This window comes from Euphorbia lathyris, chromosome 9 (assembly GCF_963576675.1).
Source record: "Euphorbia lathyris chromosome 9, ddEupLath1.1, whole genome shotgun sequence".
Classification (NCBI taxonomy): Eukaryota; Viridiplantae; Streptophyta; class Magnoliopsida; order Malpighiales; family Euphorbiaceae; genus Euphorbia; species Euphorbia lathyris.
In genome coordinates, this window is record NC_088918.1 from 76,639,320 (window position 1) to 76,662,852 (window position 23,533).

The 23,533-nt window shown below is 32.7% G+C and overlaps 2 protein-coding genes across 2 annotated transcripts; both read right to left on the reverse strand.

Annotated features, from left to right (window-relative positions):
• Positions 1-1,356: 1,356 nt before the first annotated feature.
• Positions 1,357-8,843, reverse strand: LOC136205709 (chloride channel protein CLC-e). The gene is made up of 6 exons (XM_065996431.1): positions 8,124-8,843; positions 7,581-7,781; positions 6,513-6,979; positions 5,125-5,676; positions 3,832-4,040; positions 1,357-2,146 (listed from the first exon to the last, which is right to left on the reverse strand). The coding sequence occupies exons 1-6, from the start codon at positions 8,821-8,823 to the stop codon at positions 2,116-2,118; spliced, it is 2,160 nt and encodes a 719-aa protein (XP_065852503.1). The 5' UTR covers positions 8,824-8,843; the 3' UTR covers positions 1,357-2,115.
• Positions 8,844-11,885: 3,042 nt separating this feature from the next.
• Positions 11,886-21,183, reverse strand: LOC136205711 (UDP-rhamnose/UDP-galactose transporter 2-like). The gene is made up of 5 exons (XM_065996433.1): positions 20,974-21,183; positions 18,424-18,614; positions 15,647-15,847; positions 14,153-14,314; positions 11,886-12,589 (listed from the first exon to the last, which is right to left on the reverse strand). Exons 1-5 carry the CDS (start codon positions 21,098-21,100, stop codon positions 12,221-12,223), a joined length of 1,050 nt encoding a protein of 349 aa, XP_065852505.1. The 5' UTR covers positions 21,101-21,183; the 3' UTR covers positions 11,886-12,220.
• Between the last annotated feature and the right edge of the window lie 2,350 nt (positions 21,184-23,533).

Below are 23,533 nucleotides of genomic sequence, written 5' to 3' on the forward strand. Positions count from 1 at the left end.
ACTCTAAAAAAGTGGTATTTCTCATTCTCTTAACTTGCTCATTTTACTCACAACTCATTGAATTTCCTATTTACTTTAACTCTATAAAAGTGGTATTCCTCACCCTCTATTTTCATCATCGGAGGTTAGAATTGACCGGTGTAAGGAAATAAAAGCAGTTATATTTGAAAAGATAAAAATGACCATATTATTGAGACTTTTACACTTTCTCTTTTCATTAGATTAACTATCAATTAGAGATTAACCACATAATTACTACCTCATAATTTGGGCAGCCAAAGAAACATCTCCCAGTATCATAAGGGGTGAAGTACCACTTTTATAGAGTTAAGGGTGTAAATAGGACATTCGATGAGTTGAAGGGGGTAGAATGATCAATTTGGACAAGTTAAGGGGTGAGAAATACTTTTATGGAGTTAAGGAGATAAATAGGACATTCTACGAGTTGGGGATAAAATGATCAATTTGGACAAGTTAAGGAGACTGGGAGAACATTATGCCAAAAAAGTATGATTTTTTATGTCCTAATTTATTAGACCTCATTTCATAATTCTAAACCCTAAAAAATATTTATCAAATTTAGGCTTCTAATTCATAAAACATGATATGAAAAACAATAGTTTCCTTCGTTTGACATTATTTAAATTAGTATTTGATATAGTTGTAAATAATTTTTTAAATCTAAATTTCTGTAAATTGTCCTTTTTTTTTTACTTCACACATTATTATATTGGGCTAGGATTTTAATAGTTATTTATGAGAAAACTAACTTAGTATTAACAGTTAAATTAAACTGTTTTGTTGATATTTTATCTTATTTATTGGGATAAATTATGTTGAGGTCACTAGAATTTAAGACAAATTTTATAAAATTATTGAAATTTATTTTATTTTAATAAAATTACAAAAATTATTTAACTTGTCATTTTGACTAATTTATTTCAATAGCCATTAATTTAGATAGAAAAAATCTTATTTGAGGATTGAGTAACGTGACAATCATGTCAAAAGATAATTTTAACGAAGGTTAAGTTGCAGGCTTTCGGGGACACAGAGTCAACAAATTCATTTGGACAGCGAATAACATAACAAGTCCAAGGCAATTATTGGATTACATTAATTATCAAAACATGACATATGATCGTGTTTCTTCAACTTGGAAATAATATCAAACAGGTAGAAAATAAATTCAATGTGTTGTAATCACAAATTAATCCATTTTAAGAACGAATTATGTTATTAATGAAGTAATAAATCCAAGACCCAATCATTGGAATAATACAAAATTGACGATCTTACAAGCAAATGAAAAAAAAAATTCGTAAACTGTAATTTTTGTAGTAAAAAACCTATCTGTTTCGCACCGAAAAAATTTCAATTTATTAAAAATAATATATTATGCGAATCAGAAGGACCATTACAATAATGAATATGAAAACATTGAGGCGGATATAAAAATTACATCTCTTACAAAATTTCAAATCTATACATCTTTTACAAAATTTCAAATCTATACCCTAATTCCTGCCATCCCAATAACAATTACTTCTAGATATTTACTTCTACTAGCGGTTTTCACTTGGTCGGTGACTGACCAAGTGAATTTGGTCAATCACCATTAGATCTAGGAGGTGTAAATTTAAGTCTTGCGATGATTTTAATCTCCACCACAAGATTTTAATAAGCTTAAATTTAATGGTGATCGACCAAATTCACTTGGTCAGTCACTGACTAGGTAAAAATTACTACACGTCGAATCCTTAAAGCCTAATTGACAGAAATTGCGCATTTCCAGGCATGTATATGGAAATTACGCCTTTCGATACGTGCCTCGAAATGCCAAATTTCGATCCTTTGTACTTCCTTTTCCCTATGTGCAATAGCTCTGCTGCTGCTTGAGGCAGAACATGGCTACAATTAGTAGTGAATTTGCTGAAGTTTTTCTTGCCTGTGACTAAGATTGAGCAGCAGTTCAAAATGTTCACCTACTTGAAGATGTCTGAATCTCTGTCCGTTGATGCGAACCGAAGTTCATGTAGTCCGGTTTTCTGATACATCATTCATATCAGCAACCACAGAAATGAAGGCTGGACATATAATTTCTAGCATGGAGCATTATGTGATGGATTCTCTGGTTGCTAGAGCTCTGCATCCATTCCAAAACATGAAATAAAATAATACACTGGTCAGGAAAAACATCAAAAACACTTTTTCACAAAGAATTTCACTGTGTAACATGAAAATATTGTTACAAAATGTCAAAGTATTATTTAAAGTAGCAAATAAATGGTAAGTTTCTTTTGCTATTGAGAGGCAAAAAGACACTTACACTAGACAAGGTCACTTAAATTTGTGGCATGTTTCACAAATTTAAATCAGCTTTATTTTCATACATTCAATTCAATAAAATCACTGACCTTTCACATTTTTATTTCACTAAAATGATTCCGGGCAAATTTATTCGACTACATACCAACTAAGCACCACGTCGAACAAGGATGTGATGTTTTAATATTTTTTTTTTGGCTTAAACACGAGTTAAATGCACCATAGGTCATGGTTGTGTCAAAATGACACTCAACTTCAATTTGTCTCAATAAAATCACTCAATTGAGTTTTGTCTCAATTAGGTCACTCCGTCGATTTCAGTGGTTAAAAAAGTATCGAAATAATGACACAGGTGACACGTCAGCATGAGTCAACTCAGATCTCTTACCAAAACGAAACGTGACAGCCACATGTCGATTATTTTTATGAAGGAAAAAAACTAAATTTTGTTTTTTTCATAAAAATAACCAACGTGATAGCCGGGTGGCGCATACGTGGATGTCATGTGTCGTTTCGGCCAGAGATATGAGTTGACTCATGCTGACGTATCACCTATGTTATCATTCCGATACTTTTTAATCACTGAAATCGCTAGAGTGGCCCAGAGTGATTTTATTGAGACCAGTTGAAGTTGAGTGACCATTTTGAGACAACTATGTAACTTCAATGACCAATAATGATGCATTTAACCCCTTAAATCACTATTTGGTTCCAAACTTATTCAAAATGTTGGCTTTTAGCCTCTGACCTATTATTTAGTAACATTTGGCCTCTGATCTATTTTGAATAGGTCAAGAGGGGGGCAACGTTACCAAATAATAGATTAGGGGGAAAAGAATAACAATTTGGATAGTTCAAGGGCAAATGTTACCAAATAAATAATAGATCAAGAGCCAAAAACCAATATTTTGGATAGATCAGATACCAAATAATGTTTTAATCCAAAAAAAAAAAAAATTGCAGCTTAGGATGTGCAACATGGTACACACGTCGCTATCATATTTCTACCATGCCAGGCCTAAAAGTTAGACATATCTGGCACGATGCTTAGTTGACATATAGTTAACTTTCTTTTATGACATGTCAATGAATGGATTTATTGAAATCAAATATGAAGTTCAGTGATTTTATTGAAACAAACCCAAAATTCAATGACTATCGGTTCATTTTACTCCACTAGACGGCTACTATAATAATAATTTATGTAGGCAAAAAACACAAGGCTAAAGACTAATCACAAAGCAAAGTCAAAGCGTCCGACTACTAATGGATAAAGGTGTCAAAATGGATTCTCGTGTTATAATCATGTTATAATCTATATATTTATTATATATGATATAAATACAACAAAAATTATAATCAAGTCAAACGGATTCTCTGTAAAAAGTGTTGTCGTGTCAGAAACTGACAGCCCCCACTCACGGATTTAAGAAATGCATTATACTCTGGCAATTATCTAAAAGGAAACACAAATTGAGAGAGCAGAGTGTGTATGAAAAAAACCTGCAAGTTATATTGATAGAGTCTCTATCTAAGAGCCCAACTGGTTGCATTGTATGGTTTTCAACATGCTCTGAAACAACTGGAACTTGACTCAAACCATATCTATCCATGATGAGTTGCACAGAGAAAAGGTCCATACTAGGGTTAGCACTCCATGGCACTCGACATTTTTCTCCATCCAATGAGCAAATTTCAGACACTAAAAGCTCCTGGAATGTAAAACAATATTAGTAAATAAATAAAAAGAAAGGATTATGGTCAAATTTACCATTATAGTTATTGGGAAAGTTCAGTTTTATCCTATTGCACAAACTACAAATGAGTCAAATTTTGCACTCATTGTAAAAACTTTAGCTCAATTTTATCTTTATGATACAAAACCTAGTTTGATTTTAACTTTTTCTAAGAAAATGCCACTGGAATTAGAAACGTAATTCCTTGAAAAAGGGTAGAATTGAGGGCAAGACTGAATTTCTCCATTTAAGGGAAAAATTGACCCTTATTCCTGAAAAAAAAATCCAGCAATATATACCATCTGGCAGAGATATTTTTTTTTTAAAACAGATACTTTTTTTTTCTAGTTTCTTTACATGTATGTTGCCATATCAACCATAAGAAAACCGGGTAAAATACATTCATAGCCCCTGAATCATGGTGCTACTAATGTTATGGTCTCTAAACTTTTTTTCTCGATAAAAAAAAATTTGGTCTTCACATTCTATGTTATTAAAGTCTAAATCAACAAAAATCCACCAAAAGTATTAAAGAAATAAATAGATAACAACATAATAGCTTGGACAAGTTTGACTACATTATTGATTTTTTTATACATTTAAAAAAAAGGTAGGGGAAGGGATGTAGTGGTGAGGGGTAGGGGAAGACCTAAGCAAACTTGGAGGAAGGTGATCGAGAGTGATATGAGTTTACTGGGAATTGAGGAAAATATGGTAGTGGATAGAACGGAGTGGAGGGAGCGAATTTGTGTCGCTGACACGACTTGATTTCACGGTTTTATATGATGATTCATGTTAGCCGACCCCGAATCATTTCGGGACTAAGGCTTTGTTGTTGTTAAAAAAAAGGTCAAATACCTATTTACCCTCATTATTTCCTTAATTTCTTAAGGGGTTTAGTTGATTGGGACTTTAATGTTACAAAATGTAAAGTTCAAGGATTTTTAAGGCAAGAAATGAAGTTTAGGGGTTAAAATGCTAGTTCGGGGGCTATGAATATAATTTACCCTTCAAAAGCCAGTTAAATCTTGAATGGAGGTAAAAGGAAAGTATTCTAAACCTTGGATTTCTCAGCTTTTACTTTTGCAATTTTGCTAAAAACTTCAATGTCTCCAAGAGTCAGCAAACCAACTAACAAATTGTTGTCATCAACTATCACTGCACAAGATTGCTTCTCTGCAAGCATGAGACTCACTGCCTCGGCAAGCAAAGTGCTCAAGAAAACAGTCACATACCGTGTTCTCATGGCTTCCGAAACAAAAATCCTCTTATTGATCATATCATTTTCGGTACTAGAATCATCATCTAAACAGAGTGAACTTTCAACTTCACATAGGTTACTACTGTAAGCAGCATTTTCAGCAAGTTCATTGCCAGAAGATTCTCCTTGTGCAGCGGAAGAAGATATTTCCTGTCGATTTGGAGCAGCATTTCCTTTATTTCTGGTCTCTTTGACACCTCTGGTAGACTGCCCAGATGTAATCCATGAAGACATCCCCACAGCTCCGAGTAGTGGGAGAACTATCCGATAATCTTGTGTCAATTCAAACAGCAGCAAAACTGAAGTAAGAGGGACTTGACACACTCCGGCAAGGGTTGCCGCCATTCCCACCTGAAATCAGAAATTTTAAGTGACTGGTCATATCATATCACATTATTGTGGATGTTTAGGGCTTAGTCCAAGGAAAAAAGCATCTTTAAGCCCCTGATGTTTTCGATTTGTATTGATTGAGCACCTTATCCTTCAACTTGACACATTGAGCCCTCGATTAATTATAATTGCACATATGAACCCATAGTTTGCCAATTAGTTAGTTGCGAACATCTAATTCAGCTAAAAGAGCTTACTCATTTCATTTGAGTCTGAAATTATATCTTTTACAGTTCGAAATAAAATTTCTACAATTTGTTTGTAGATAAAGCAGACAAAAAGAAACTACTTTGGAACCATTAAATATGAATTGCAACTGTCTGTAGATGAAATGAATAAAGATCTATTAAATGAGTTCTACATTTGAAGGTGACTTTTCCTAGTCATCAAGGGCTTAATGTGTGCAATTATAATTGATCAATGGCTCAATGTTCCAAATTGAAAGATCGGAGGTTTAATCAACAAAAATCGAAAAGATCATGGACCTCAAGCTGAATTCTTTTCCAAAAAAAGAAGGCCTAATGCATTCCTACCTCCCCAACATGTCCAAAAAAGTCTAATGACCCCTTCAACTTTGAAAATAGTCAATTAGCCCTTTGATTTGAAGTTGTTTAAAGTGACATGTTAACCCTCTTGGTCCTACGCGGCAGATCAAGGAGAGATTTGGACAAACTATAAGCAGGTTTAGGGGCCAATAGGTCACTTGTAATCAAGTTTAAGGAGTTAATAAGTTCAGGGCATTCAATTTTTATGACCAACTTAGAGAAACTGTGTATGTATTAGGAAACAAAAATTACCAGGCCATATGCTTGTGGTGATGCTACTTCCAAGATAGAAAGTTGAACCAGTGGCTCAGAGCTAGCAACAGCAAAACTAATAAGCTTCCCATATGCCATTCCTGTTGCTGCACCAATGAAAAGTGATGGTGCATAATAACCTCCAACTAATCCACAAGCGCGGCACAAAGAGGTTGTGACTATCTTCACTCCGACAAGCTGAAGCAGTAGATCACCGGAGAGTCCTTTTACAAACGGCCGAGATTCCAACAAAATGTCAACATTCTGAAAGCCCCAGTATAAAATTTCTGGATAAGCCAAGGCTATGATCCCAACTGATAAGCCACCGATAACAGGAAACACAGTCCTCGGTATACCAACATTGCTGTGAAGATTGTTGACAACTGACAACAAAAACGATGTGCATTTGGATAGGGCCAACGAAACCAAGCCGCAGAGGATTCCAAGCAACAGATACAATGGGAGCTCTGAAAATGAGTCAAATAACTTTAGAAGCAAAGTCATTTATTTCTCACAAAAAGTGCTTACATCTGCAAATGACATTTGCATGCTTTTAGGAAAAGATCAGAACAGAAAACTAAATTATCAATTTTCAAATAATAAGCTGATCATGGATTATTCAATGAGAAATCTAATGCTCCGTTTGGTTGCTAAAATCACTCGGGAATGATACTTGAGAATGCAAAATTTTCAATGTCTATGAAACTATTATCTTTGTAAAATACTATGTCAATTTAAAAAAAAGATGCCATTCTAGTTCAAATGTGAACTGATACAGAAACTCAAATATCATCATGTAAGGTTTTTATTCTCCATCAATCAAAAGAAATTATTCTAAATTGAATTGGGATTAACATTGATGATATTATGCTAAGCTATAACACTTGTTCTTCTCACTTTCAAGTAAAACCAAAATAAGAATGCTGCCATACAATAATCTACGGATGAAATTCACCCCAAATTCCCAATTCACATATGGAAAGTGAGTCTAGACCTATCATTCATACACAGAGAGAAAGCAAACGTCATCAAGATAAAGAAGAGGATAATCAATGGGTGAATCATTACCACCAGCAGATCGAAAGTCATACTCCGGTACCTTAAAGGCAGGTTCAGAACCAAGACCAACTTCAGACACAACAGAAGCTATTACAGCGCTTAGTATAACCATAGAAGTGGTGTTTGTAAGCGAGGCCGATGAATCAGCCGATGACGGCCACAAAACTGATTCCACGGCGAAGAAACAGCCAGCAACAGCAGCATTAAACCCTGCAAAAGAAAAAATAAAATCCTTCATATAAGCAAAGAGCATCATATTGTCATTCTTTTTAGAGCTTTTCCTAAATAGTTATTGTTTCCATAAAGAAAAACACTACTAACACTTAACCTAATCGAAAGTGCATGTTTGGTTTCTTTTTTCGTAGCTCTTTTAGCTTTTTCACTCCAAAAAGAAAAATGTTTGGTCATGATTGATTAACAACAATTTAAAGGAAAATCAGCTAACTATCAGCAACAATAAACGGTAGATATGAAAACTTGAAAGAATGTCTAGTTTTTTTTTTAAGAACAGCTCTTGTATTAACATCTGCAAGAAGGAAGAGAGAAAATTACCTGAAGCAATTCCAGCAGCAGAGCCAGCAGCCAAAAGCGAAAGTTTAGTTTGTGAATTCCTCGAAAACAGATTGAAAGATCCAATTCCCTTAGCAATAGAAGAACCAATCTCCACACTCGGACCTTCAGGTCCAAGAGAATTTCCAGTTCCAAGTGTAAAACTCGCAGCCACCGCCTTGAGAAAAGGCCGCAACGCTCCGGCAAAAGGATTACCCCTACTATCATTATCCAAAACAGCCGAGACATAATTCAATATACTAACAATTAAACCGCCGCAAGCAGGGACGAAGACGACTCGAATCCAGATCGAATCGAGAGGCTCTTCTCGCAACCAACTCGCGCCACGATACGGAATCCCGTCCCAAAAAGTGTCTCGGATTTCATGAACTCCGTTATTGAAGAGAACGACGGCGATTCCGGTGAGAACACCGACCAGACACGATGACAGAATTATACCTGAATCTCCGCCGCTAGTACTAGGCTCTTCTTCCTCTGTTGCTCGTTCTGATTCGTTTTCTGTGAATGATCTAGCTCCATTGCTGCTGCTTCTTGTTCTGATTTTGTAATTTGAAGGAAGGGAGAAAGAGGAAGTGCTGTTTTGTTTGGATTTCCTTGATTTGAAGAAACAGATTGAAGAAGAAGAAGAATAAAGAGGAATAGAGAAGAGAGGAGAGTGAAAATGGATGAGTGCTGTTTCCATATCAGCTCTCTGCCTCTCTGTCTTATCCACTCTTTTAAATCTTCTATTTTCTTCTTATATATTTTTCCTTAATATATAAATTATATGCTATTATATTTTATTTTTATTAAATAGGGTTAATTATTAAAACCATCCTTTTATATATTTAGATCCATTACAACATCTGGATACTTTTAAAGTAGACATTTTCAAAATATCGTTCGTGCAGAACATACCTTGTGCAAACAATTGCGGAGTGAATTTGGTAATATTTTTTTTGCGATTTTTGTTCGTCTGGTTTCAGGATTCTTAGTCTGCTCAATTCATCGATCTACGGCTGCAAGAGTAAGCGATCAGGTTAGAAAGAAAACAAGTTTTAATTTCCTTATATGATTATGGTTTAGTTTAAGATTTTGATTCGATTTAGGGTTTACTGGTGCAGGGTTTAGTTTTCGAGTGATTTGACCTTTTTAGAGTTAGAATTATGTTTATGCATTGAAACTTATTTTGGGACGTATTTGCGTGATTGGATGTGTTAGAAATTCTCGTATTTCCGCAAGAATATAATTTCGCAATCATGAAAAACCTTCCACAGTGGAAGCAACTACGGAGGAAATTCATATCAGTAATTTGAATTTTCTCCGCAATTATTTCCATTGTGAAAGGTTTTTCATGATTGCGAAAATAATTGAGTTGAGAATTATCTCCATAGTCTCTAACACTATGAAAGGGAATACAGGAACTGCGAAGATAATTGTCTTCGCAGTTTTATGATTTGTTTCGCAGTTGGTTCAACTGTGAAATATTTTAAGCTTATTTGGTTTTAGAGTGCGAATGAGCTTATTAATTGCGGAATAGTTTTGTTTTGTTGTTTCTCTTATACTAAATTCCAATTTTTTTTATAATGTGAAAGTTTCGGCCAAGAATTTTTCTAAGAAGGATTCCGAGAAGAGAAATAGATGAATACCATTTATGACAAATATACTTTTGGACTCATTTAAGAAATATGCCTTTTGTTAATTAGACTTTTTGTGTGTGTGTGTGACAAATATATTTTTGGACTCATTTAAGATTGTTAATTAGACTTTTTTTTTTTTGGGTGTGTGTGAGACATTTAGTTCTCTCTTTTTTTGTCAAGGCTTAATACACAAATAACCCTCCAAACTTGTTCAAATGTTGCAACTCCTCCTCCAGCTTTCAATTGTAATAACTTGTCCCTCGAACTTGTCTAATTGCAACAATTTACCCCTTAAACTTGTCCAATTGTAAAATATAACCTCAAATTGCTGACATGGACTGCAATTGAAGAAACACGTGAAATGCAAATTCTGCAACATTCGTAGAGTGTGATAATCAGATATTTGGCGTGATACGAATCCGGAGAAACGCTTTTACTGTTATTTCAAGTACGGGGTAAAAAAATTCCAAATTTGGGGTTATGTTTTACAATTGAACAAGTTTAAGGGGTAAGTTGTTACAATTGAAAGTTGAGGGGGGCAGTTGCAACATTTGGACAAGTTCAGGGGGTTATTTGTGTATTAGGCCTTTTTTTAATCCAATTAGAGCATGTCTAATGGTAGTTACAAACTCTTTATGCCATCTAGATATAAATTACTCTTAAAAGTTATATTCCATTAGTGTTTGTTACTAATAAAAATAAAATCATACCTTCATTAACCACTTAAAAGTAGATGTAGTCTCATTGCGAAAGAGCGTACAATCGAATAAAATTGTCTTTCCATGATTGTTAACACCAACAAAAATCCCACAAGGCATGTTATGTACATTGACTTTGTAAGTGGTATAAAAAACTACAACATCACCATACTTTTGGTACCAATCAAAACTTCGAGTTTGGCATCAAAAAAAACATTTTATCATCTTGCTTTGTAAACTCTATATACTCAATAACGTTTTTTGCATCATCAGCTCCAAGCATTCCCTTAACTTTACCAAAAAGATTACAGATATCTTTATAAAAAAAAAAAAAAAGGTCAACATTGGCATACTCAGAAAAATAGATTGACTTGTCCTATTTTTATAAATGTCAAGCCTTTCACTAAAATTGGCATACTCATGCAAAGTTTGGAACTAGCCTAACATTTTTTAGGGCCGTAATCGAATGAGCGGAGCTTTAGCATGCTCATATTCAATTGGTTAGAAAATTGGTGAGTTTGAACTCAATATTTTTTTTTTCACGAGCTGCTCACGAACAACTTGTTTATTCTATTGATGAACTTCACTCAAAAATAACTCATTAATTATGTTACATTTGAAAAAAAAAATTAACACAAAAACTACATAGCTTTGAAATCTATAAAACTACAATTTAGACAAAATCGCATTGTTGTATTCATGAACATTATAATCGAGCTTGTTCATGAGCAGGGCCGACCCTAAGCATAGGGTAGGAGTGCGGCCGCCTAGGGTCCAGGGCCAAACAAGGCCCAAATTTTTTTTACTATATATGTAGTAATTTTTTTATTATAATATCAATTTAGACCTAAAATGGATTCAAATTTCTATTTTAAACTTTTAAATATAATTTTCTTTTATTAAGGCATTTTATCTCTTATTTCATCTAGAACCCTTAAAATATCATGACCGGCTCTGTTCATAAACCTATTATCGAGCTTTCATGCTTGTTCATGAGCTTTCGTGTTCATGAACTTATTATTTACTTAATATTGTATTTACATAATTCTAAAAAAGTACATATTTATTTCTATTTCAATAATGTATTGATACACATGAAAAAAATGGCACAAGAAAGCCAAACACACATCTCTTCTCACCATTTTTTTTTCTCAATTATAACCTACAAATCTCTTGATTTTTTTTAAAACCCTAAAAATTGAAAATGTAAATGGCAAATTCTTTCTTTTAACCATTACTCCGAGTCTCTAAACCAAAACCCGATAGTATTTTTCAAAACCGAAAAGCTCGCTCAACCCCAATCGACATTACCCATCAATCATATAGGTTCAATCGATACGTTACGACTTAAGAACTGCGGCCTCGAGATCTTTACCGACGGAATCACAGACGATTTGGTGTTGCCAAAACGCAGATTGTTCTTCGGAATCACGGACTATTAATATTGTATTTATAGAATTATGAAAAATACATATTTATTTCAATTTTAATAATTTATTAATACACATAAAAAATGGCACAAGAAAGCAAAACACACCTCTTCTCACCATTCTTTTTCTCAATTACAACCTAAAAATCTCTTAATTTTAAGAACAAAAAAACCCTAAAAAATTGAAAGTATAAACGGTAAGTTGTATAGTTACTTCCTTTTTTTAACGAAATAACCATTACTTCGAGTGTCAAACCCCAGATACCCAATAATATTTTTCAAAACCAAAAAGCTCGCTCAGACCCAATCGACATCGCCACCCGATATATCAACTCATTTGGACTGTGGGGCCTCGAGATCTTTACCGACGGAGTCACGATCAATTTGGTGTTGCAAAAAGGCGGATTGTTCTTCGGAAAAGCTAGGTTTAGAGGGTGGAATGTTGTTGATGAATTTGGATTTAGATTGCTTATCAAATTCAACTGCCCAACTATATATGATCATACCAACAACAGCCACAGCCATTCCAGTGATGTTTTTGAGAGTAAGTTGAGAATCAAAGAGAAGCCATCCCAATATGAGTATACAAACTGTTTTCATGTGCCCTAAAACTTGGAAAGATGTTGCTGAAAATCTTCCTATGCATAGATATTGGCTCAAATTGCAAAATACAGCCAATGAGCATGATAGTACTATGAAAAACTGCCAAAAACAAGAAAAAAAATTAGTAGCATATATTAATTAGGCTTAGTTGTGGGTCAGGTCGGGTCGAGTTGGGTTGGGTTGGATTGGGTCATGTCGTACTAGACTTCACGGGTTTATATCTAAAAATATTCGGTCCAATCTGCTATTAATTAACGGTGCTCAGATTAGACTGGATTTAGATTTTAAAATCAAATCTCGAGCTTAGCACAAATAGACTCAACTCCTTATATATATAATTAATAGGGTTAATTATACATAGATGTCATGTTATTTCGTCAATTTGCAGATGGGTACTTGTGGTATATATTTTTGCAAGCGCAACAATGTGGTTTGCAAATTTCTGCATTTTTTTTTCTTTGTCAAATTTGGCTGATAACGACTTCAAAATGAAAATTTCAAGAATTAAAGTTGTTTAGTATCATATTTACTATGGAACCATATTCTTAATTTTTCAAAATCATTATTTTTTGAGTTTTCTCTCTCTAAGTACTCATATGCAAATCGGCGAAATTACAAAACATCTATATATATAATTAATCCTAATTGATATTAATAGATTGTGTCAGGTCGGACTAAGTTGGCCCGTTCTATTTTTAAAATCTCAAGCAATGCACAAAAATAGGCAGATTAAAACGGGTTGGGGTCGGGTCTAATATCATTTTTTCATATTCAAGCCCGACCAATCGGATACGAATTGGGTACCTTTTATTTGATGAGGTTTTAGCGTTTCACCTTTTCACTTTTGTTAAAATCTACACTCTAATAGACAAAACTGTCATACATGGAGTGTGTATGCCGTTCACTTATGTGTGTTGCAAAAATAATGTCACATCATCCGATTTCTTTTTAACGATTTGACACGTAGGACTCCAGAAATAATATATAACATTTTGGATACTACGTATCAAAATCTCATAAAAGAAGTTGGATAATATGTGTTATTTCTGACTTACTGTCGGTTAATGGAGTGTGGACCCCACGAGTGATAGTTTCGTCTATAAGAGTGCACATTTGACAAAATTCAAAAGTGAAGAATTAGATGTCACCCACCAAAATATTAGAGATCAAACAAGTTCGGTAGCTTAACACGTTTAGGCGCCAAAAGTACTGTTTTGAAGCGCCATTGATCATGACTAAAAATGATCACAAGTTTAGATATTCGTCCAGGTTTAGGAATTATAGAAATAGGATGACCTGGCCACCCCATTAATATTAAATATTATATTTATATACTCAATATTTATTTTTAAGTATAAATTTTAATACTTATTATTAAAGAAAATATTTTTTTAGATTGATTTATTCAGGTTGGACTTGAGATTTGATTTTAAAACATGAACATATCCTAAGTCCGTCTAAATTAAAATATTGTATATTTTATAATAATAGTATATTATCACCCTACTATCTAGCATTGTAGTTAGAAGGCTCGGGGGAATTTGGAGCGGGTTGGCTTGGGCTTGGGCCTAGGTACGAAAGCCCTCTGAATTCGGTCCATATAGCTAAAAGAAAATTTTCAAAAAAGAAAAATACATGCTTAGGAAGATAATATGTACTTACAAATGCATTAGCAGATAATGAGTAATCTGTGACAACTTTTCCGGTGATGAAGTAATCAACGAAGGGACCGGTTAACAGAAGAGAGAAAGCTTGAATCGGAGCCGTCTTGCTTAGCAATTCAAATGATCCTATTGAATATTTCTTCTGTAAGGCTCCAATTGACTGTTTCCACGCAAACAGTAAAGTTTTTAAAATTAAAACCTCTATGGAAAAATCGGTACGAAAATTTAAAATTGCACCTTGAAAATGAGATATGATTTAGCAAAATTGAGTTACGGCAAAAATAATAAGATCAGACTTCGTTTATTTACCGAAAAATGGGAAAAAATTGGTGAATGACTACTATTTTCAAAATGGTAAGAATGTATAAAGTAAGGTTTCAAAAGTTTAGGAAAATAAGTGAAGAATTCAGCTAAAAATTGGATTTTCCTGAAAACGTCAGGCACAAAATTAACCCTTATTCCTAAAATACATTTACAAGAAAAATTTAGCCAAAAAAAGGTTCATTAATTCATCTTGTGATTTTTCTTAATAAGAGTGTCGTATTATATTTGTGTTATATGATTCATATATTCTAAATGATTATATACGATATAAATATAACAAAAATGAAAATTGTAACAAACAAATAAAATTAGGTGAATTGTCAAGATTAAATCCCATAATGGTCCTTTAAAAGAACTATTCTCAATATGGTAATGCTTAGAAATAATTTTGTTGAGGGGTTGCTTTCAACTCTAAGGTTAAAAACAATCTCATTATCACAGCAGGGCATCGTCATAATGAGACTATTTTTAATTTTATGGTTAAAAATAATTCTTTAAAGGAATTATTTTGCAACCATTACAAGTTGCGAGTAATTTCCTTAGAATCCTTTTTTTAGATTTAACCATAATTACTAGGACTCTTGAAACGATCATCGTTTTCGAGTCATTTATATTATATAAGGTTAATACACATATTTGTCCTTGTGTTTTCTCGAAAAAACAAATATGTCATTGTATCAAATAAACCCACTAAAATCTCCTTATACTTTCCACAACCCTACAAATATACCCTAAACTAACAGAAGTGTGATTTGGCACAAACGGCGTGCCACGTGGGACGCCACGTCCCGCCACGTCAGGGGCCAACACATTAAAAGGAATCCTACATGGCAAATCAACCCTATAAAAGAGAATTTTGTTTCTCCTTTTGCTATACAATTGCGCGATTTAGGGTTCTTCCTCCAAATCACACTTCTGTTAGTTTAGGGTATATCTATAGGTTTGTGGAAAGTATAAGGAGATTTTAGTGGGTTTATTTGATACAAGGGCATATTTGTTTTTCCGAGAAAACACAATGGCAAATATGTGTATTAATCCTATTATATATAATCATTTAAGAATATATATCATATATAACATGATTACGATACGATAATTCGTTTTGAAATTCTGATTTTTTTTTTAAATACCATATGTAATTAATTTAGAAAAAAGGGGAAAAACTTACAATTTGTTGCAAAGAAGAAGAGAGAACACCAACAGAAGCAGAAAGAAAGCCTTTGGCATTAACTTTGACATCAGTGACAGTGCAAACTCCAACACCAATAACAACAACACCAACTGCCATTTTCACTTGTTTTGAGTAATTTTTACCATGAAGTATCCATTCCATTATACATACCACTGGAATCATACTCAACTTTGATATCTACATTAATTTATCAACAAAAAAAATTAAAAATAAAAATAAATAGAATATATAGAGAGAGAGGGGGTAAATTAATTAATAAAAGGTAAATCAAAAAAAAATCTTTGTGATTTCACGTTTTGTCAAGCATGTATTTGTGAACTTTTTTTTTTTGTCAAAATGGAGAGTGGGGTTTTTTTTTGCGATCAGGAAATGACAGGTTTTAATTTTACTAAACTTATAGTGATCCATTTGCCTTTTCGCACTCAATATTATCTCTAAGGCTGGCTTATTGGGATCAAAACATGTGTCTTTCCCGATGGAGCAAAATCATCGGTTAGCTCATGATGTCAGCTCTCTTCTTTTGCCAGAAACTCACACTGACTTGGCTTACTCTATTCATATGTTATCTCGATTTATGGAATCATTGAGACATTAACACTGGGGTGCGCCCTTACATGTGGTTCGTTAGACAAGGAATTCTTTTGAGTTCGGACAGCGAGTTGACTTTGTCTGGTTGGTGCGACTCTAATTGGGTAGCTTGTCCTCTTACCCGTCAACTCTAATGACAGGTTTTTCGTTTTGCTAAAAACAAGGATTTCGAAATTGAAATGAGCGTTGACGATCTCAAAATTGAAATATTCAAAGATTTGATAATATTCTAAACAACTTTAATTCTTCAACTTTTTAATTTTGAGATCATTTAAGTGTTGTTTGATGAGAATTGAGAAATCTGAATGTTTAGAAGAGAAAGCTCTGAAAATTATAATTTTGGAAAATAAAAAATCTAGTTTCAAAGCAAATGTGGTACTAACCAACTTTAATTCTTGAAATTTTCTATTTTGATCGTTAACAGATATTTTTATAGTGTTAAACTAAAAGATTCTCATTTTATTAATGAAAACCTCAGTTCAGTTCACGTTTAGATAAAAAAAAATCCATAAATACATGTTTTGACAAAACGTAAAAGCACATAAATTTCTTTTTTAAAAAAAATTAACTTGTTTTGCAATTTCTATCTATATTTCACTTTTGTGATTAAAAATAGGGGAAAGTTCAAATAAAACCCCGGTGGTTTCACTAATTTTCAGATAAAGGACTGTGGTTTACTTTTTGTCAAAACGATAACTGAGGTTTCGCACTTTTAATAATGCTATTAAAACTATCTTTAACGACTTGAAAATGAAAATTTTCAAGAATTAAAGTTGTTCAATGTCATATTTTCTATGGAACTACATTTTCGATTTTAGAAAATCATCTTTTTTGGAACTTTCTCTTTCTAAACATTAACTTTCTCTCTCTACCAAACATCATTTAAATAATCTCGAAATGAAAAAGTTGAAGAATTAAAGTTGCTTAGAATATTAGTAATTCTTAAAATATACCATTTTTGAAATTGTTAATGGTGATTTTAATAGTATCAATCGAAAAAGTCCTTATTTTGCTAAAGTTGAAAACCTAAGTCCTCCTTTTGACAAAAAGTAAACCACAGTACTTTATCTGAAAATTAGTGAAACCACATGGGGTTTATTTGAACTTTACCCTTAAAAATACTAAAAGTGTTTCAGTCGATAATTTGGGCCTCAATGTAATTAATTTAGCCCATCTAGACCGCATCTAATATTACAGGTTTGGATAAGTAAAATTGATATAAAACCCAGTTTAGCTCAGACTTGTAAAAAGTTGCATATTCTATGACCGAGATTGGGATTTATAAACATAGGATGAGTCAGGTCGGATCAGGTGGTGAGCATGGTTCGGTTTGGTCCAAAAACCAAACCAAACTGAATTGGACCAAATCAAATTACATGTATTTTTTAAGATCAAATCAAACTAAATTATAATTTGATTTGGTGTGGATCGAACTAAATTATTTAGGTTTGGTTTGGTTTGGTTCATATTTGGACCAAACAAAGCATTAGAGACCTGCTTCTACCTCTACCTTCACTAGCTAAACAATTATATAAAGACAATAATTATATAATTAGTTTTTTCTCTTGTATATATAATTAGTTAAAAGAGAAGAAACATGTTTAATTGTTTTTTCTTTTCTATATATAATTAGTTAATTAATTTAAAACCCTAAAACTAAAAGTAGTATATATTATATTTCGGTTCGGTTTTATTCGGTTTTGGACCGAACAAAATCAAACCGAAAACCATACTAGCTTAAAATTTAGGACCGAACCAAACCAAAATATAATTCGGTCTGGTTTGGTTCGGTTTTTTCGGTCCGATTTTTTAGTCTTTGAATTTTCGGTTCGGTTCTGCTCACCCCTAGGTTGGATCGGGCATACCTTCCTGTCAATGTTAATTTTTGAATTTATATATTTACTTTAATTAAGAAATTTAACTTTTATTATTAAAAATATGTATTGTTTTTTAGGTGGACTTAATCCGATTGAGTTTGGGATTTATTAAATCCGAGTTCAGCCCACCTAAATTAACAATGCAATGGGCTGAATTTTTAGATAAAGGTCCGGCCGAGCCCAATCCACGAACATGTGATACTTGCAAATGCACGAAATCACATTAATTTTTTTTTTTTTATAGTTTTTAGTATATAGTTATGAAAATAATAATTAAAAAAAGATCACCTGGTAGAAGCCAACAGAATTGAGCATGAGACTCAAATTCATGCTAGTAATGGAGACATTAGCAACAATAGAAAACCAAATAAGTTCCAACATTGGGACATGTTTGGCTGCTGATGATGAATATCCTGCTGCATTTGATGCCAATCCAACCATTGCAGTCATTGTGAAATGCAATCCAGTTAAAGTTGTTGCTGCACATTTTTAATTTAATTAATTAATTATTCTAAAATGATCAAATTTATTTTACATACAATATATATATATATATAGGATTAAACCTGAAAATTGGGTTATTTAAGGAAATTATTCCCAACCTAACAATGGTTTGGAAATGATTCCCTTGAAGGAGCTATTTTTAACTTTGTAGTTAAAAATAGCCTCGTTACGGCGAGTTTTTATTTTAAGCGTGGGGTCTTCCACGTTACTTGGAGTACCCCTAATTCATATTTGGATATGTATATTGTCGCTCTATCTAATATTTAAAACAGTGGACCCTCTTATAATATGTGTGGGTCTATATTATACATGACAAAATATGTATAGGAAGTCCTCCATTTGACATGAGAAACCGATACTCCTAATAATTTTTCCATTATGGCGCCTAAGAGCATCTCCAATAGAGGGTGCCTAAAAGAGTGACAGCTTATGTGGCATCAGGTTTGACAACTTTTAAAGAGTGCCCACTATTGGAGTGATTGTGGGTGCCAAGAAAAGTTGTCAATTTTTGACAACCTCTTGGCAACCTTGTTTAATTATTTTTTAATATAAAAACTGTGGTCCCTCTCCTAGAAATAATAAAATCTGGAGCCTTTTATTTTTAATATTTATAATAAAATAATAATTTGTTGGATTATAATAGCAACTTTTCAAGGAACCACTATTAAAGCATTTTTTAAGTAAAAGTGGTCAAAAGTGATATGGATGAAAGAGACAATAAATATTATATTTTGGGGATTATGTGTTAAGTTTTGGCACTCTTTTAAGCACCCTCTATTGGAGATGCTCTAAAGAGCCGTAATGATACCATTACGGGGGTGGACCCGCAATAATGGTACAAAAGAGAGAAAAGTTACTTTTGTCCTTCGTACCATTACAGTGGAGCCACCACCGTAATGGTATCATTGCGGCGGCGTAATGAGGATATTTTTAACTACAAAGTTAAAAACAGCTCCTCCAATGAAATTATTTCTCAACCATTACTAGATCGGGAATAATTTTCATAAATGGTCCTTTGGGGGTTTAACCCATATATATATTCATATAAATATAAAATACATTTCTAGCCTTTGTACTTGTCAAAAAATTCAACTACTCTCTTATACTTTGAAAACATCTTATTTATCCTATAACTTGCTTAAATTGACACGTTGGTGCTCTAAACTTTTTTAAAATAACATTTTGGCCCTTAAACTTGCTTACAATAGTCTATTAGCCTCCTGAACTTACTTACCGTGTACAGATTTCAACTTTCACCATAATCTCATTTTTCTCTTCCACGTGAATTTTAGGGGATCAATAACTCACTTTAAACAAGATCATATGATAAATATAGAACTAGTGATGTTTTCAAAGTATAAGGAGCAGTTGAATTTTCTGAACAAGTATAGAGGCTAGAGATGCATTAAGCCCATAATATATATAGAAAATAATTTATTAGTCATCTCTTTTTTACTTAATATATTATTTAGTCTCCATATTTTGAAAAACCTATTACGTATAAGGTCCATATTTTTTTTGTCACGGTTAACCTTTTGGTTCTTCTATCTAATTTTTTTAGATTTTTAATCGTTATATTCAGTATAAACATGCAAACAGAAAATAACAGAGTATCATGGTCATTTTATACCGCACCATGGCTGTCTTGAAAGCTAAGATATGTTTGATTACAAATATAAGGTTAACGATATGTTTGGCAAATAGCTAGTAGTTGATTTGACTAGCATATTGTACAAACTTGTTTGGTAAAACTTAGCTGATTGTTAATAGCTGTTTGTATAAAAATGATAAATAATGACATGATAAAGCCTTTATTTCCGCTAAAGGATAGTAATTAGGGGTAAAAATGTCTTTCAAAAAAAGATGGAGCAATAAGCTAATTGAAAAAAACTCTTAAAACAGCTTTTTCAAAATTAGTTTTTCGAACTCAATAAGCTTTTTCAAACTTCTTTTCACCAAACAATACTATTAGAGGTTTGACTAGTCAAAACCTTTAAAATAGATCAAACCTCTAATTTTATCCAAAAAAAACTCTTTACTAAACAGAATCATAGACCTTATAATGTGTTTTTTAAAATAGGGAACTAAACAATATAGTACATACAAATGTGAGAACTAATAAATTACAATCCGATTCAAGTTTTCTACATTTTTTACCTAGCGAACCGAATCGAACCCACATACCGAAATACATTCAAACTATAACCAATTCCAAATCAAATTCTAGGAAAACCAAATTAAAAAGTTGAATTGAATCGGTTCGGTTCGGTTCGGTTTAATAATTCCAATATTTATATATATAAAGAAAGAAAAAGAAATGAAGGGTTTACTTACCATAGACAAAGCCAAAACCAGAAGGAGACATGAGTTGCTTATTAGCCATAATAATACCAATAGAGCTGAAAATGTTCATAGCCCAAGCTCCAACATCTGAAACTGATGATGTTTTCTTCTCTTCCATTATGATTTCAGAAATTAATTAATGGAGAGATTAGATTAGACAGAGTTTATGAGCTAATTATCATCTATTAATCTCTCTCTAGATTTCTATTTTTCTGAAATGAAGAGTTCATGAAATTAATAAGATATATAATTAATTTAAGGGTAGAAATTCTATTCTTGTTGTCTTTCTCAGCAAAGGCATGTTACCTACACGTTGCCATTTTAAGTGAAGATGGGATTATCTAATCTAATCTTTCCCTTTTCTCTACTTTTAAGTTTCACTTCTTTGCTTCCTTTTTACTACTACTACATGGTTGACTAAAAACCCTCCCAAGTCAATGGTGGAGAAGTCAAAGTTTCGTTAAGGAGACTAATTTTTATTACTTTAAGGTATGTTTAGTTGAGAGTGATGCATACGAGAAAGGATCGGGTGAGGGAAAAATAATTAGGATGAAAGTAGGGGTTATATCTATTGAGAATAAAATGAGAAAAAATCGACTAAGGTGGTTTGACCATGTAAGACGAAAAGTGTTTGATGCGCCGGTTAGAATGATTGAAGAGTAGACTTGGCCATGGATCGGGCTCAGGCCGGGCTAGACGGGCTTTTATATAAAAGTCCTCAGCCCAAACCCAAGCCATCCCACTAGTAATTTAGGCGGGCTCAGGCTTAAAAATCAAATCTCAAGCCCATATAAACCCACTTAAACATATATACATAATTTTTTAATTATAAAAAATAAAATTTAATATATAAATCTATAAGTATATAAAATTTATTAATTAATATTAATAGGCAGACCAGGCTGGACCGGTCCGTGCTATTTTTATTAATCCCAAGCCCACCTAAAAAATAGATGGGCTTTAGCGGGCCTGGACCGGGCTGGACCTAACATCAATTAGTATTGTCCAAGCTTGGCCCGAGGGACACGGTCCTGGACGGACCAGACGGGTACCCGAACCCGTGGACAGGTCTATTGAAGAGTGGTAAAGGGTGCAATGGTAAGGGGTAGGAGAAGGCCTAAGTAAATTTGGAAGAGGGTGATTGACGAGTTCTTATATTAAACACATGGTCTTCCATGTCACTGAGAGGACTCCCGGTTCACATTTGGACACATGTATTGTGACCCTACGTAATAATTAAAATAATGGGGCCTTTTATAATATGTGTGGATCCATGTTACATGTGTCAAAAATATGTATGGGAGGTCTTCCATTTGACATCGAGAACCAGGTGCTTCTAATAATTTGCCGTGAATGAGAGTGATATGAGTTTATTGGGGATATGAGTTTAGTTGTAACATTTTGAAGTTCAGGAGTTAATTGCAGTTTTTGGACAACTTGGAAGTCGAGAATTTATTAAGCTTTTTTAAATGCAAAAGAAATTAGTTATGTATTTTTAATTGATTTTGATATTAAAACTGACTTTATGAAAACTCAAAGTGTCAAATTCAAAAATAAACAATTTAATCAATAAAAATTGAAAATATTATGAATGCATGATGTTTTTCCTTCTTTTAAAAAAAAAAAAAAAAAAGCAACCATATAATATAAAGGGGATGTACTAAAAAAAAAGGTATGAATTTGTAGATTTGTAATGAAGGATTGTAGTTTACTTTGTGATGTTGTTTATGCCATTCATTAACTACAAAAAGGAAATCCAAAATTAATGCCTTTATGTATTGAAATTAACACGTCAAATCTAATTACGGTCCATTTGGTTCACTTGTTCCTATTTATTGATTTTTCTGCTAAAATCAGTTGTTTTGAAATCTTATCAAACATTTTTTTTATCTTCTATATATAATTAAAAGATAAAAAAACAGTTACGAAAAATGAATACTTCTTTCGAAAAAAGAAATGCTTAGTTTCGTCTCACATTGAAAAGCTATTAATTTGCTTATAAATTTATTCTGAGATAAGTCTTAATAGATATTTGGAAAATAAACCATGCTTGCGTCTCGTCAAAACAGAATATAGACCCTGATTATAATCCGGGTTCAAACAAAATATAGAGCCGGATTATAATTCAATTTTTCCTTTTACATCAAGTGATTTTTGTTGTTCCAAAGTCTCCAAGTATGTGAATTCGGGGATTACTATATTAATCTTGACGATCGGATTCTTTTACAGATTACAGCTCCATCAATCAAAAATCACTTTCAAAATAGTAGCGCGTCCTCCGTACAACCTTTTAATTCGATAAGTTATTCGCAAAATTAAATTAGTAAAAAAAAAAAATCATTGTTGGTGATTTTATTTATTTATTAATGGTGTGAATTACAATCCTAATTTTCTGTAAATCATGCATTTACAACCATAAAAATTTATAAACTACTAATAGTAATTTAATATAATATTATAATAAAATTGGTTAAGAATTAGAAATCATAGAAATAATAATGTCATATGGTTTTCATTGTTTAAATTAATCTCTTTCATAGAGTTAGGAGTT

Coding starts and splice junctions, on each gene's coding strand:
- LOC136205709 (XM_065996431.1), bottom strand. CDS start 8,823: ATGGAAACAGCACTCATCCATTTTCACTCTCCTCTCTTCTCTATTCCT. Junction 6,980..7,580: donor TGACTTTCGATCTGCTGGTG/GTAATGATTCAC, acceptor ACTCATTTTCAG/AGCTCCCATTGTATCTGTTG. Junction 5,677..6,512: donor CACCACAAGCATATGGCCTG/GTAATTTTTGTT, acceptor TTCTGATTTCAG/GTGGGAATGGCGGCAACCCT.
- LOC136205711 (XM_065996433.1), bottom strand. CDS start 21,100: ATGGAAGAGAAGAAAACATCATCAGTTTCAGATGTTGGAGCTTGGGCT. Junction 14,315..15,646: donor CTTCTTCTTTGCAACAAATT/GTAAGTTTTTCC, acceptor GCGTGGAAACAG/TCAATTGGAGCCTTACAGAA. Junction 12,590..14,152: donor CATTATCTGCTAATGCATTT/GTAAGTACATAT, acceptor TGTTTTTGGCAG/TTTTTCATAGTACTATCATG.